Consider the following 13,966-nt stretch of genomic DNA (forward strand, 5'->3'; position numbering starts at 1 on the left):
TTAAAATGTGAATCCATATTTAACAGTGGGTAGCGCATATAAACTGAAATAGACAAATTAGATTGTATACATTGAATCATGATTTATCCTAATATTTACTGTCTGACATTGTTACAATACAGTATATGCAATTAATTTTATATTAAGTAATGAAATAAGTTTGAAAAGGATACTGGGTTTTTCAGTTTTAAATGAGTGTGTCTCCTGTTGAAGTCCGTGGTGCTGACAACAGCTGTCATATTTGCAGGAAAAGCAAGACAGTTCTCTCAAATGGATCAGGTTGTCATGTTTTGAGGACCAAGTCACTTGATGGACTTTAGAACAAGATGGGATTGCTTCCAAAGATAAAGATTTAAGATTTTCTTTTTCATTTAAAATTTCTTCTGACTTAATTTCGATTATATCAATTTTTTGGTTGCTTCTCTGACTTCTGTTATGAATGTCACTGCCGTTCTTTACTCGAAGATCAGCTGACCTCTTCACTGTCCCACCTACGCCATCTGATGCCCCTTTTCCGTGGCCACTGATGGAAAAATTCCATGTCAGGTGCTTTAGGTTCGGCAGGTAGTCTTTAACTTTTGTTATAAAGTACATGTTGAATCTGTTTTTATATTGGGAGGAAGGCCCATCAGACTGCAGATGTAAGATTTCTAATTCTTGTAATTGGTCAAATATTGGTCTCAAATGAGCCCATACGGTGTATGCTCTGTGGTCAGTGTTGGTTGATACTGTACATATTGACTTTACACAATCCTTCCTGTATATGACAACAGTGTGGAGAGACAACTGATTTTTTGAACCACCAAAGTGCATGCTCTGTGGTTCAGTGTAGCCCTTGCAAACGTAATTTTCGGAGAAGTCCATGTGGACTAGGGCCTCTTTTTCTTTCAGGTTCTCTTTTAAAGCTTTTAATTCTGAGAATTGGTGCTTGATTTTAAACACGTGTTCTCTGTACAATAGCATTTTTCTATAGAATATTTCAAGAAAATCTTTCTTAGAGCAAGTCTGCTTAGCTTTTGTGACAACTTTTATAGTTTTGCCATCAGCAATGTTTTTGTTCGATTTCAACCACTGAAAGTAAGTTACGACTTCATCATTCATGACTTCATCCGCTTTATTTTCATTTATTCCAAGGATGGCCTTTAATTTGTCATCACACCTTTGGCACTTGTTAACCATACATGTTTTTGAATTGCTCTTACAAACAGATCTTTCTACCAATTCCCCTAATTTGAGATTGGTAACTTTTAAAGTAATGACTTTATCCATCATTAACTTGACGTTACTGCAAATGATGCAAGCGCATGTATTTCTATGTTCTAGTTTTGAAGGTACTACCCAAAAGGGCTTTAACCTACGGAAGGTGTCGACACTCTTTATTTTGTGGGTCGGGTGTTCTTTATTGAACTTTTGTAGTAGTTCATTGTAGGTGCCCATTAGAAGTCTTTTTTGTTTTCTTATTTTGTTGTTTGATTTGAAGTCCTTTTTACCAGGTAACATTTTAGATACATTGTCTTGTAGATAAAACTGTTTTACCATATGAACAGTTATGCTACTCAGTCTTCTAGCAGAAGGTTTCCGCTCAGTCTTTTGGTAAGCTTTTTTGTATCCTTTATATGTAATTAAATTTGAAGCTTGATTAAGGACTTTTTTCTTCTTTAGTTTAGGACTGCTAATTATTGCATTAAAATCGTTAAGTTCCTTTAGGTTTCCTCTCTTTTTAATTTCATTTCTCTTGTTGATCAGGCCGCTTTCTAGAGTTTCAAAAAACTTCAATCTTCTTTTCACTGGTCATGGTAATTTCTTGCCACCGGCTAATTTCCTGATTTTCTTTGAGGGTGATGGGGAGTTATCTGAGTTTGCTAGTCTTTGAAATCTCTTTTTGTATTTTTCTGCTTCCAATGTTTTATTGTGTTGAAGTAGCTTCTTCGATGAACTGCCTGTATGTTTTTTATCTCTTTTATTGCTCGGTGTGGTCTGTTCATTTATAGTATTGTCTGAGGTCAAATTGTCAATATGTTTTTGGGACTCAGCAATTTTCTCTCCCTTCTTTTTCTCTCTCCATTTCTGTACACGTTCTCGGTTTAGTTTAGCTAATCTTCGTTTTTCTCTGTCGCTTATTTCTTTCGGGTTTTCTTTTTCTTCTTGCTTTTTCTTTGCCATATACTCTCTATTCTTGGCTCTCTTCAACTCCAGCTGTTCTTCCGTCATTAAACTTCTTCTTTTCCGTTGCCTCTCTCTTGCCTTCATTCTGATTGTTTCTAATTTACTCAAACTAGGGCTTTCATCAGTCTTAGGAACTAGTTTAACTGTAGGAGTGCTACAATCTATCTTACTCTCTTTTAAGCGCTTAGTTATCTTAGGAACTTTAGGACTAGGAACTAAGTCAGTCTCATCATCAGTTTGTATTTTACGTTTATTACACGAGTTAGGTTTATTTACACTAGGGCTACTATCACAGCTTTGAAAGTAACTATGGTCTTCAGGAAAAATATCATTAGGCCTATTATCTTCTTCACTGAATAGGTCAACAGTATCTGGCAGTCCAAAAGAATCCTGGTTGGATTCTGAATGCAATGAACTAGTTATTTCCTGAGATTTTTCCTTTCCTTGGGTTTTGTTTTTTAATTCCTTCAGTTTCTGGTATCTTTTTTTTTTGTATTCTCTGTCTCTTTCTCTTTTTTTCACGTTTCTCAGCCTCTACCTTTAATCTTCTTTTGTAAGCCTCTTGGCTCTCTTTCTTTAATTTTGCTTTGAACTCAAGTTCATTATCTTTTTGGTCATTTGCTATTTCTGTATCTTGAGCTGAATCTAAAATTAAATGTGCAAGTTTTTCGTTACCGGTATCAATGTCTGAAATTCCTGTATTTTCAATACTTAAATCTAAATTACAGTTAGATAAACTTTCATCAACATCCAAAATACAGTAAGTTACATCTTGATTTCGAATCACAGTAGAATTTGAGTTGGGAATGAGGCCTTCAATTAAGGAATTCTGCATCAACTCAGTATCATAGTTAAAGTTTTGCAAAATGGTGTCTGACAAAATTAATCCATTATCTGTTTCTACAATTAAATTCAAATTGTAATTAAATTCAATTTAAATTTAAATTAAATGAGTTTTCTGTATTAAATGGACTAATTCCTTCGATATTGTTTTGCAAGTTAACATCCTCGGAAAGAATTACTTCTGTGTTTTCTGTAATTAAATTAGAGTGTCCTGGGTCTAAGTACTTTGGATCTGAGTGTTCTTGAAAACTATTATTGTCCATTTTTGTTGTTGTTTTTGTTTCTGTAACCAAAACATAAGAACATATAAAACGACCGCTATAAAACTCCAAAGAGGAGGCCAACGGGAAATTAGATAGGGGGGAAGTAGGGAGAGGGGGGAGGGGGAGGGGCGAGTCGGGTAGTTGGGGGTAGGTATCTCTAAAACTATGGAAAAATGGACCTAGGGGAAAGTAGATGGTGGAGAAGTGCGGGGGGAAGGGAGTAGGGTAGTACAAGCAGGGGTAAGGGGGGAAGTGCGACCGCCGTGAGAAAATGTTATTTATTTTCTTACTATTTAGGAAGTAAGGAAGTGGGAAATCAATCAAAAATGCCCTAAACAGTGGAGCCCTAATAATCCGAAATTACGGAATACAAAGTGTAATAATTGCATAAGAATCCCGCCGTCAAACCGCGATCGGTAAATACGCGAGATTGCATTTCACGGTCGTTCGCTTCCATAGCAACGTTATTCCAGTCGTTTATCCGCGATCGGGAAATAAGCGTAACCAAAATTCACGGCTGTTTAATTTTTTGCGAAGTTCCGTCGTTTACCTGCGCTGTGCTTGTAACAGTTATTGAGGTTAGTAATGTGCGATACGTATCGTATCGGGATATCGCGATACACAAGAGACGATACGATATTTCGATACGATATTTTGAAAACTATACATATCGTATCGCCAAAAACGATATTAGATCCCGTATCGGCACATAGAGGGCCGATATTTAAAGTAATTAGAACCAGGATCATTTTTACAGTATTTAGTTGCCTGTTATTTTATTTTTTACTACTTTGGTCGATACAATGCGATACGTATCGTTTTCGATATTTAGGGGCGATACGATACGGACGATACGATACACACCTTCGATCCGTATCGTATCGCCGTATCGCGATACTCGGCCACATCGTACATTACAAATTGAGGTTGGAAAAAAGCCAAAAATGAGAAAAAATAACCTTGCAGGGTGTCCACATTCTGGAAAGTCAGGGATAGTCATGGAAAGTCATGGAAAAAAAATTTGGTCATTGAAAGTCAGGGAAATAGGCAAGAAGTCATGGAAAGTCATGGAAATTTCCAATTATGGATGGATTTGAGGGGACCATTCAATGCTCTAGTCAGCTGTAACCCGGACTGTTGTAGCATTTTTCAGGATTTTTCACAAATGTTCGACAATTCAATTTATTACAGTTGTATTATTTTATGAGTTTTCGGTTTGTTTTAGTTCATTGTTGTACCTATTGTACTCCATTGTTATCTGTTATTACATATTCCAGTATTTTCTGCAAAATAACATGTCCAGGCAGTTATATTTGTGTGTGTATGTTATATTATAATTTGCGTGTAAAGTTCGTGAGTCATGGAAATCAGTGGTAAATGGTCATGGATAGTCATGGAAAGTCAGGGAAATTAATGAAAAATTTTTTGTGGACACCCTGCCTTGAGTAAGCAAAGATTTACCTAAAAATTAAGAAAAGAATTATTCTTTTCTTAAAAGAACTAAATAAGAAAACCGATATCATGAAATGTGAAACGGTTAATGAGTATATCACCCCGTCTCTATAGCTCATTAAAAATCCATGGACCAATATTTTTTTTATAAAGCGCGGCTAAATGTTTTGCCGAATCTTAAATATGTCGAAAAATCGTCAGTGTGGAATTAAATTTTCTACAACTTTCGTATTTAACTTTTTTCGTCATATCTTATAGGTTTCTTACAAAACGCGTTCGAAGTGGAAGAATTGAAAAAGTGTAATTTTTGAAGTCCAAGAAACTGCATTAAAATTTAAGAAATGTCACGTTTTTTAATTTTTCCTTGCGTTTTCTCGTCAAGAGCCTCAATTCAAGTATAGAGTTTAGGGGTGTCCGTTAACGGGATGTGCAAAATACTCAATATCAATATATTCCCCGTTCAGCTTTTAATATATAAGTAAAATAAGAAGATTTGCAAAGTTACGCAGAATATGGTTTATGTTACCTTGCCTGAATGATCCTATGTAGTTGTCAAACACGACAGCTGTTTCGTGCTACAATGAGCACATCTTCAAAGTGAAGAAACAAAAAATCAAATCATTTCGCCCGCGGTTGAGCACGTCAAAAAACACATAAAGTACACAAAGTTCACACAAAAACACATAATACAAACACTTGAGAAATAATCAGGAGAGAAATAGTTCTTGAAAATGACTATAGCGTAAAAAACACTGTAGACGTAGTTAACAAATTAACAAACATTGAATTAAAAGGGTCATACATGCTTGCATCCTTCGATGTCGTTAATTTATACACCAACGTGCCTGTTAGAGAAACAATCCACATCCTAGAAACTAACTTAAATAAAAATTCTTCTTTGTCGACAGTTGCTAAAAGGGAACTAATCAAATTAACAGAATGCATTTTAAATCAAAATTACTTCACATTCAATGGTCAATTTTACAAACAGAACGAAGGACTAACCATGGGCTGCCCTCTGTCGAGTATTTTATCAGAATTGTTTATGAACCACATAGAGAACGAATTTTTATGGTCAGATTTGAACCGACATAGAGGAAAAATCATACATTACAGCCGTTATGTTGACGATACATTAGTGTTGTTCAATGGAAACCAGAGGCAGATCAACTTACTAGCCAACTATTTGAACGCCGTCCACCGTAACATAACCTTCACACTAGAAACTGAGAACAATAAATCCATAAATTTCTTAGATGTATCAATAACCAGAACAGATAAAGGAATTGATTTTAATATCTACAGGAAACCAACAACGACGGATCAAACAATCCATTCATCGTCACACCACCCTCATAACCACAAAACAGCAGCTTTCAACAGTTACGTTCACAGACTATTATCCATACCGTTGAGTAATGAAAACTATAGAAATGAAGTCGACACCTTAAAACACATAGCAGTGGCCAATGGTTACAACAGCTCGTTAATTGACAAACTGATAAGGAAACACAACAAGACCAGACAAAGCAACACAACAAATAACAAACAGTATGTCAGCGCTGAATTTGGCACAGTCCTAAATAATACCCTAACTAAACAGATGGCCCGAAATAATATTACAATAGCCTACACAACTTCCAATAAACTTTCCAACATCCTACAACAGACCAAGAACAATCCCCGTAGTAAAGTGAATGGTACAGGAGTTTATAAAATCAAGTGTGACAACTGCCCACGTTTTTATATCGGACAAACTGCTCGTTCATTCAAAACCAGATTTAAAGAACATTTACCAAAAAGAAACAACAAATCCGCTTTCGCCGACCATCTCATTAACCATAACCATAACTACACTGACATGGAAACAAATTTAGAAGTCATGCATTTTTGCAACAACAAGAGGCGCATGGATACAATAGAAGAATTTGAAATCTACAGAGCAGCTAGAACACATCCTGACCATATCTTGAATGAGCAGCTGTCATTCAAATCGAATATTATTTATAACACCGCCATCCGCATCATGAACTCGACCAATCAGCGCAAGGGTCCTGATAAACAACAGGTGATGGGGAGGGAAGTGGATGTCTCCGCTACCACCGTGACCACGCGCCAGTCATGACCTACACATTACCGGCGCCGCGTCGCGTGTTCGCGGTACTTGGCCAAGTGTTTGTATTATATGTTTTTGTGTGAACTTCATGTACTTTATGTGTTTTTTGACGTGCTCAACCGCGGGCGAAATGATTTGATTTTTTGTATCTTCACTTTGAAGATGTGCTCATTGTAGCACGAAACAGCTGTCGTGTTTGACAACTACATAGGATCATTCAGGCAAGGTAACATAAACCATATTCTGCTAATTTTAATGATCCAGAGGCTATCCATCATAAAGTTACGCACACTCTTTCCCGCGATCGGTAAAACAATCCCGCTCTTTCCATTTCCTGATGAACAGCATCAACATTATAGTTTCAGATTAAATGGATTTTCGGATTACCGAGTTTCAGACTTTCGGGGCTCCACTGTATCATATGTCGTGTAGGCTATTACTAGATGCCTACACCCAGCCAACTAGTTGTTATTACTGTAGTTAATTTATAAAAAAAATAAAACCGAAAATGTAAAAATCTGTGTTAAATATTGAATTAACTAAACAGGAAGCTTAGGATACGTTTTAGATTGGAAATTATTGGCATTTAAATACCCACTGACTTTGTTTAATTTTATTAACAAAGTCAGAAAATGGCAATTTTTAGGACTGGGAATCGTTGAAAAACTTTAAAACTACTTCCGTTTGTTGATTCAAATACGTTTTACAAATTTTCAGCTGGATCCATTAACTAACATCACAACAGAGGTGTCAGCAATTTGTTAATTACAGTAATGCATAATATTAGTAACGCTGTGTCACCTTTTGATTTTATCGTCTGCTAATGATAGGTCACATCAGACTGAGCGAGGTTCGTAATTTTCTCGCTAATCTCGCAGCCAAACTCTGGCCGCCCAGATTGTCATATAGTCTCCACAATCGGAATATTTATCGTAAAGAAAATAAATATAAGCAATCACCAATCATATCGTGGGTTACTGGAAAAAAAATTCTCGACATTGAAAACTCATAAGAGAAGTAATTTGGGTCACAAAATGTACGAAAAGTAATGCTGGTCACACCTCAGATCCTCAGATTTTGTGACCGACATTAGCGTGACCGATATTAGCATTTTTACTCTCGTCATTGACTAAAACGAAACATGGTGGCATAGTTCCCTTCGCAAGCTATTATGTTTTATTTAATATTTGTTTTACTTATATTTTCTTAGTTTTCAATAACTTATTCACCTTATTGTCACAGTTATCAAGGGTACCGAGCATTACGCAAAAACTTAACGCTAACAAAACAGGTTTTAAAAAACGACTTACCTGTTAACCTGCAAAGCCTGGAGTCACATCGCGTCTGACCTACCACACCCACATCCAAAGCCTCGTTCTCACGACGCGTGACTTGCCAAGTCACAGACGTCCTTGGATCTGCCACAGATCGACGAGAAGTCTCTGGAATTGCGAGCCAACAGTTCTCACGGCGCGGGGTGGCTCGGTGGGACTCGGGGCGGCACGTCGTACCTCAAGCCCGTTCGGACGTACGCGAGCACCGTGGTCTCTGGGTCGGTGTCTAGTTGTTGTTTAAGCAAAGAACTGTTGTGACTTCTCGAGTTTGATGTAAACCAGTTGATGTAGGTTTTGTGAAGTGTAGAAATATGTGGAATGATGATAACGAATTAATAGCTTGCGCTGCAGCGTACTATGTAGTCTGCACTGGAGAATATTTGAAAAGACGAGTGAGACGGAAAAAGCGTTGGTGGGTGGATTCCTATAATAAAAGCCGAAAAAGGTAAGTACATAAAAAACTATTGATAAAAGTATGCGGCGGCACGGGGATTCAAACCCACGATATCGCTACCTTGGATTTCAAGTCCACCGCGCTACCGTCTGCGCCACCAACTCACTAAATATATATATATATATATGTATTGTTTTATGGACATACACATACAAGGAAAAAATAATAAAACTCTTTCTTTTGTCGTGCTGAACCACCAATAACGACAATAATTTTCGTTCTTACAAATAATATGTTTGTTATAGGTACAATGCTACTGACATGCTGGTTGACTTAAAAAAAGAACCATCCGGAAGATTCCATAACTTTTGTCGGATGGATGCTACTGATTTTGAAAGTTTACTTAGTAGAATTGCACAAACATTAATCAAAAAAGATACAAACATGCAGAAAAGTATACCTGCTCAAGAGAGATTGGCTGTAGCTTTAAGATTTTTTGCCAGTGGAGACAGCTATGGTAGTTTATCATTCTTATTTAAGATTTCAAAACAAACCGTATCAAAAAGCGTTGACGAAGTGTGCAAGGCTTTGATATAAGAACTAAAAGAAGAAATACAAACGTGGAAAAATTTGGTCTACCTAAACTTCCGACTGATGATGAACCTACGGGTTTGAAATTAATATCGGACCACCATAATAAGGATTGCTAAGGTAAGACTTTACTATTTATTTGAAGAAATACAGGTAATTTTTTTTATAATCTTTAATTAAACAAACAAGAAACATGTTGACCATATTACAATCTTACTGTTAATGGAGAAAAAGCACAGATGATTGTTATTATTATACTAATAACAATAAATGTACCTCTCGTGCTGTACTTTAAAGGTTACCAGAACAGCCAAATTTTAAACTGTCTATTATAAACAGTATTATAAACAGGTTTTAAATTAATGTTCAGGAGATTATTTTATACTTGGATAAGATTGATAAGCGTAACTAATGAAAATCCTGTGAACTACGATTTGGGAAATTTGAAAATAGCCCTGCTATTGTTTGGGGAGTATCGTCCTGTAGCTCTGTTGTAGTTTGGGGAGTAACATCCTGTAGTTGGTTTACTTCACAAACGCCCATGGATGCAGTACCACTTGTATAGGAAGCAGACGGAGCAGGGGAGACGGAGCTACTGCCAGGGCTGTGGTGATGATACTGATTCATATAACTTATTTGCGGACTTATTGCGGAAGAAAAGTTTTTTGATGGTCGAACAAAAGTATTATTTTGCAGCAGGTAGTTAGAATTGATGGGTTTCCTGTAGTTGAACATCAAGTTGTTTATGTCATGCATTGCATTTGCCCGGATGTCTTCGTCTAGAGCTCGCAACTTCACACATAACAGATCACAAAATAATTCACTTTCGTCCTTTGTTGATTTTGGTTTATTTGCGACCTGTTTCAAGAAGCCATAAGCGTCATCCATTCGTTTCTGAACTTGTGCTACCTCTATCGATTTTCTTTTTTTAGCGAGTGGTGGTCCACCATTCTTTAAATTAGGAAGTCTTATACTTTCAGTATTTATAGTGTTGGCAGCTGCTGTTGGGTTCGATGAATTAGCTTGATCAATTGCATTATTTTCTGTTTCCCCTGTATTGTCGAATTCAGTGTCTTCATCCTCCATATCTTGTGGATGATCTTGTGTATTATCCGGAATCTAAAACAAAATAAATGGTACCAATGTAATGGGAGACTTGTTGTACATTGTGTTATTGTATTGTTATTTATTGTGTGTTATTTTATTTTATTGTTATTATATTGTGTTGTTTAATGTGTTATAATCTTACTAATATTATAAATGTGAAAGTTTGGAGTGCGAGTGCAGATTTACGTGTAAGAAGTAACTGAGGGTTTACCTATTTCAAAATGTCACGCAGGGCGAAGCCTGCGCTGGTCAGCTAGTAAGAAATAATTGTGTGAGCTTTAAAAATGAAATTATATTTGTTCCACAAATATTACCATGAAATTATTTTATCTTTTTCAGTTGCCTAAGGAGGAGCATCAGTGGCTAGAAATCGCTCGACAGTTCGAACTGCAATGGAACTTTCCTAACTGCTTGGGGGCGATAGACGGAAAGCATGTCGTTATACAAAGCCCACCTAATACAGGATCTGAGTTTTTTAACTACAAATCTCATTTTAGTGTTGTGTTATTGGGGTTAGTAGATGCAGATTACTGTTTTACGTATGTAGACATTGGATGTCAAGGTCGAATAAGTGATGGTGGAGTTTACTACAATTCATCCTTATACAGTAAATTACAAAATGGGGAGCTTAATCTTCCATCCGATAGGAAACTACCATCATCAGATAAAGTTTTGCCTTGTGTGTTCTTAGGCGATTCAGCATTTGCCTTAAGTCGTAACATGATGAAGCCATATCCTGGGACCTTAGAGAAAGGAAGTGCAGGCAGAGTTTTCAACTACCGTCATTGTCGTGCTCGACGTGTTGTTGAAAACGTGTTCGGAATTATGTGTTCGGTTTTCAGAGTATTTAGAAAGCCCATGACTTTAGAACCAGACAAAGTAACCAATGTTACTTTAACTTGCGCACTGTTACATAATTTCCTTAGGAAGAATAGTGTTTCAAGATCACGGTATACTCCCCCAGGTACGTTTGATGTTGAAGTAGACGGTACATTTGCCGGAGGATCTTGGAGAAATGACCAAGATGGAATGACATCTTTCTTGCCATTACAAGGGGCTCCTAGAAAACCAGGGGCAGTAGCCAAGGCTATTCGCGCGTGCTTTGCTGAGTACTTCACAACAAGTGGGAGGTTAGCTTGGCAAGACAAATACTGCTAGACTCAAGACTGGATGTCAAGCATACACACTAGCGGTATTGATCCTGGTGACACGGAGTGTAAAAGAAGTGAATATTCATGTGAACAATTTGTTACATATATGTTTTGGTCAATGATATAATTGAATAGTTCAATCTATTACAAGTTGTATCGGCAACTCCGTTGTATTGTAAAAGTATTGTAATACACCATAATTTGCAGTAAAACATAACTATTTAACAGAGGAGAAAATGTTACGAAACTTAAGTAGAGTCCATACAAAATGTCAATTGTAATATGTATAATATAATTAAAATTACAGATATTTCCGTTAGATAAATATCTTTGAATAAATGTTTTTATGTGAATATGTTTCTTTTTAAATATATGTCGAACTATATACATCACGTGACTCTGTCCTTTTCTCTCCCGTGTGCCCTGCCGGTGTTAGTCCCTGACATGACACCTGAACGATTAGGTTAGGTTGAATAACGTTACGTTACATTGAATTAAACAAACATAAATTAACACTTACCTCGGTCTCAGTTGCTTTGGTTGTTCTGGGTACGTAAATTACATTCAAGAAAGAGGCCATTTCTTCATACGCGAACCATTCTGGCTTGTAAACTTGAAATGTCGCACTTCCAGTCTTTGCTAGTCTTTTTCACCTTTGCAGAGAGTTTCCTATAGGTCGCCATTAGGTTATCTTTTTTCTTTTTCAGTTCCTTTAATGAGCATTCTATCGAGAAATTTGATTGAATCCGTTTCCAAGCATCATACACTTTGTTCCTATCTTTATGTTATTCATTGACGGGATTCCATATGATCGGTTCCTGCTCGTATAAATCCAAAAACTCTATCACTATTTCATTAGTCCACTCCATTTTTAACTCGTTAAAAACCACCAACCGAACTCAACAACAACACAGTACAAAAGGACATGCGTTCGACATGCGCTCGGCTCGGCGAATGGCAGGCCGTCAGAACGGGTACACAAGCCGATGCGAGGCTCGCGTCTGCTCGAGCTCGCGTCTGCTCGAGCTCGCGCCTTTGATGTTTCATGAGTTTACCGACAAAAGTCGAGAACGGCTCGTGGCGGCGCGTGGCTCGGTCGAGCCACCTCGAGCTAGGTCGAAAAGCAACGGATGCAGTGTTCTCACGACGCGTTACTCGACGAGCGGCAGATCAAGGCCGTCTGTGACTTGGCAAGTGGAACGGGGCTTTCAAGGAACTGAGAGAGGGCGAAGTCTTGTTCCACCCGAAGTCGAGAAGGTTCAATGACCCGACGAGAACCGGTCCCAACCCTCGAACCCAGCATTACGTTCCCGGCTGGGGACGCGACTTTTAACGCCCGCTATTGCCGTTATATTTAATTAAAAAGTCCGTTTGATGTATTTTTATAATCTTTTAACATTATTCATCAATTTAAAACCAAATATTACAACAATATCGTCTTAATACTACTGAAGAGGTAGGGTTATTGTATCCAACTTCTAATCTTGGGGACAGGGTTTTTGCATTAAATGTAGACAACATGAACTTTTTAAACACACTTTTCTTTATTAAATACAACAAAAACAAATACAAATTACACATTTTTATATAAAGTAAAGTATGATAAATTATTTAAAACCATTAGAAGTAAGAAATACATGACAGAAGAGAGATAATTAGCTGGGGACAGCAATTGTCCTGTTTTCAAGTTTTTGCCCAGTAACGTCTCAAGCCTTTTGGAACAATATGAAAGTTATTCCTCAGCCACCAGCACTAAAAAATCCCTCAAAAGTGGAAAATTGGTCGTTAACACGTATAGTACCTTTGGAAAATATTATATGAAAGATTTGTTCAGCTAAAAGTGGTGTAAGTCATGTAGGGGGTTTTGTTTGCTCAAGATATAGCCTAGTCGAAATTGCAAATCATCTTCCTCTAGGACTTTCCGAAGCAGGCATATAGTATTGATATGTTATAGTAACTGGGTAGAGAATATTAATAAACATTCCACATCTGCAAATGAAATATGTATATGAAAGATTGGTTCAGCTAAAAGTGGTGCAAGCCATGTAGGTGGTTTTGTTTGATCAAGATTTATAGCCTAGTCGAAATCATCTTCCTCTAGGACTTTCCGAAGCAGGCATAATAGTATTGATATGATATAGTAACTGGGTAGAGATTATCAATAAACATTCCACATCTGCAAAAGCATGTTTAGTAATTAAAATATTTAACACTTTTAAGACAATTGACGACTATGCACTGTCACACTTCTTAGGTCGTGTAAGGAATAATTGAATTTAATTTATATTTAGACCTGTTTTACGAATGCTTTGGTTTTCACAATACACCTTTATTTGTCAATGCTTTGGTTTTCACAATACACCTTTATTTGTCAATATCATACAGCTATTCACTGAAACATATACAGGGTGAATAAAAAGTCAAGACCCCCCCCCTCTAATATTTTTCCAAGTAAATACACAGAGATATCCTTTTGGTGGTCGAGCAATCTTAGCAGGAAGTTTCATTTTATCATTTTGAAATATTTGAGTGTCCCCCCAAAAGGGGGG

General features: G+C 37.0%; 1 protein-coding gene across 1 annotated transcript; it reads right to left on the bottom strand.

Moving 5' to 3' along the window:
• Nucleotides 1–1,791: 1,791 nt before the first annotated feature.
• LOC128984398 (uncharacterized) lies at nucleotides 1,792–2,250 on the bottom strand. Its single transcript, XM_054403716.1, has one exon. The coding sequence runs from the start codon at nucleotides 2,248–2,250 to the stop codon at nucleotides 1,792–1,794; it is 459 nt and encodes a 152-aa protein (XP_054259691.1).
• Between the last annotated feature and the right edge of the window lie 11,716 nt (nucleotides 2,251–13,966).

The sequence above is a fragment of the Macrosteles quadrilineatus genome, unplaced genomic scaffold (assembly GCF_028750875.1).
Source record: "Macrosteles quadrilineatus isolate MER2022 unplaced genomic scaffold, UCM_ALF_1.0 Scaffold_2__2_contigs__length_208266976, whole genome shotgun sequence".
Classification (NCBI taxonomy): Eukaryota; Metazoa; Arthropoda; class Insecta; order Hemiptera; family Cicadellidae; genus Macrosteles; species Macrosteles quadrilineatus.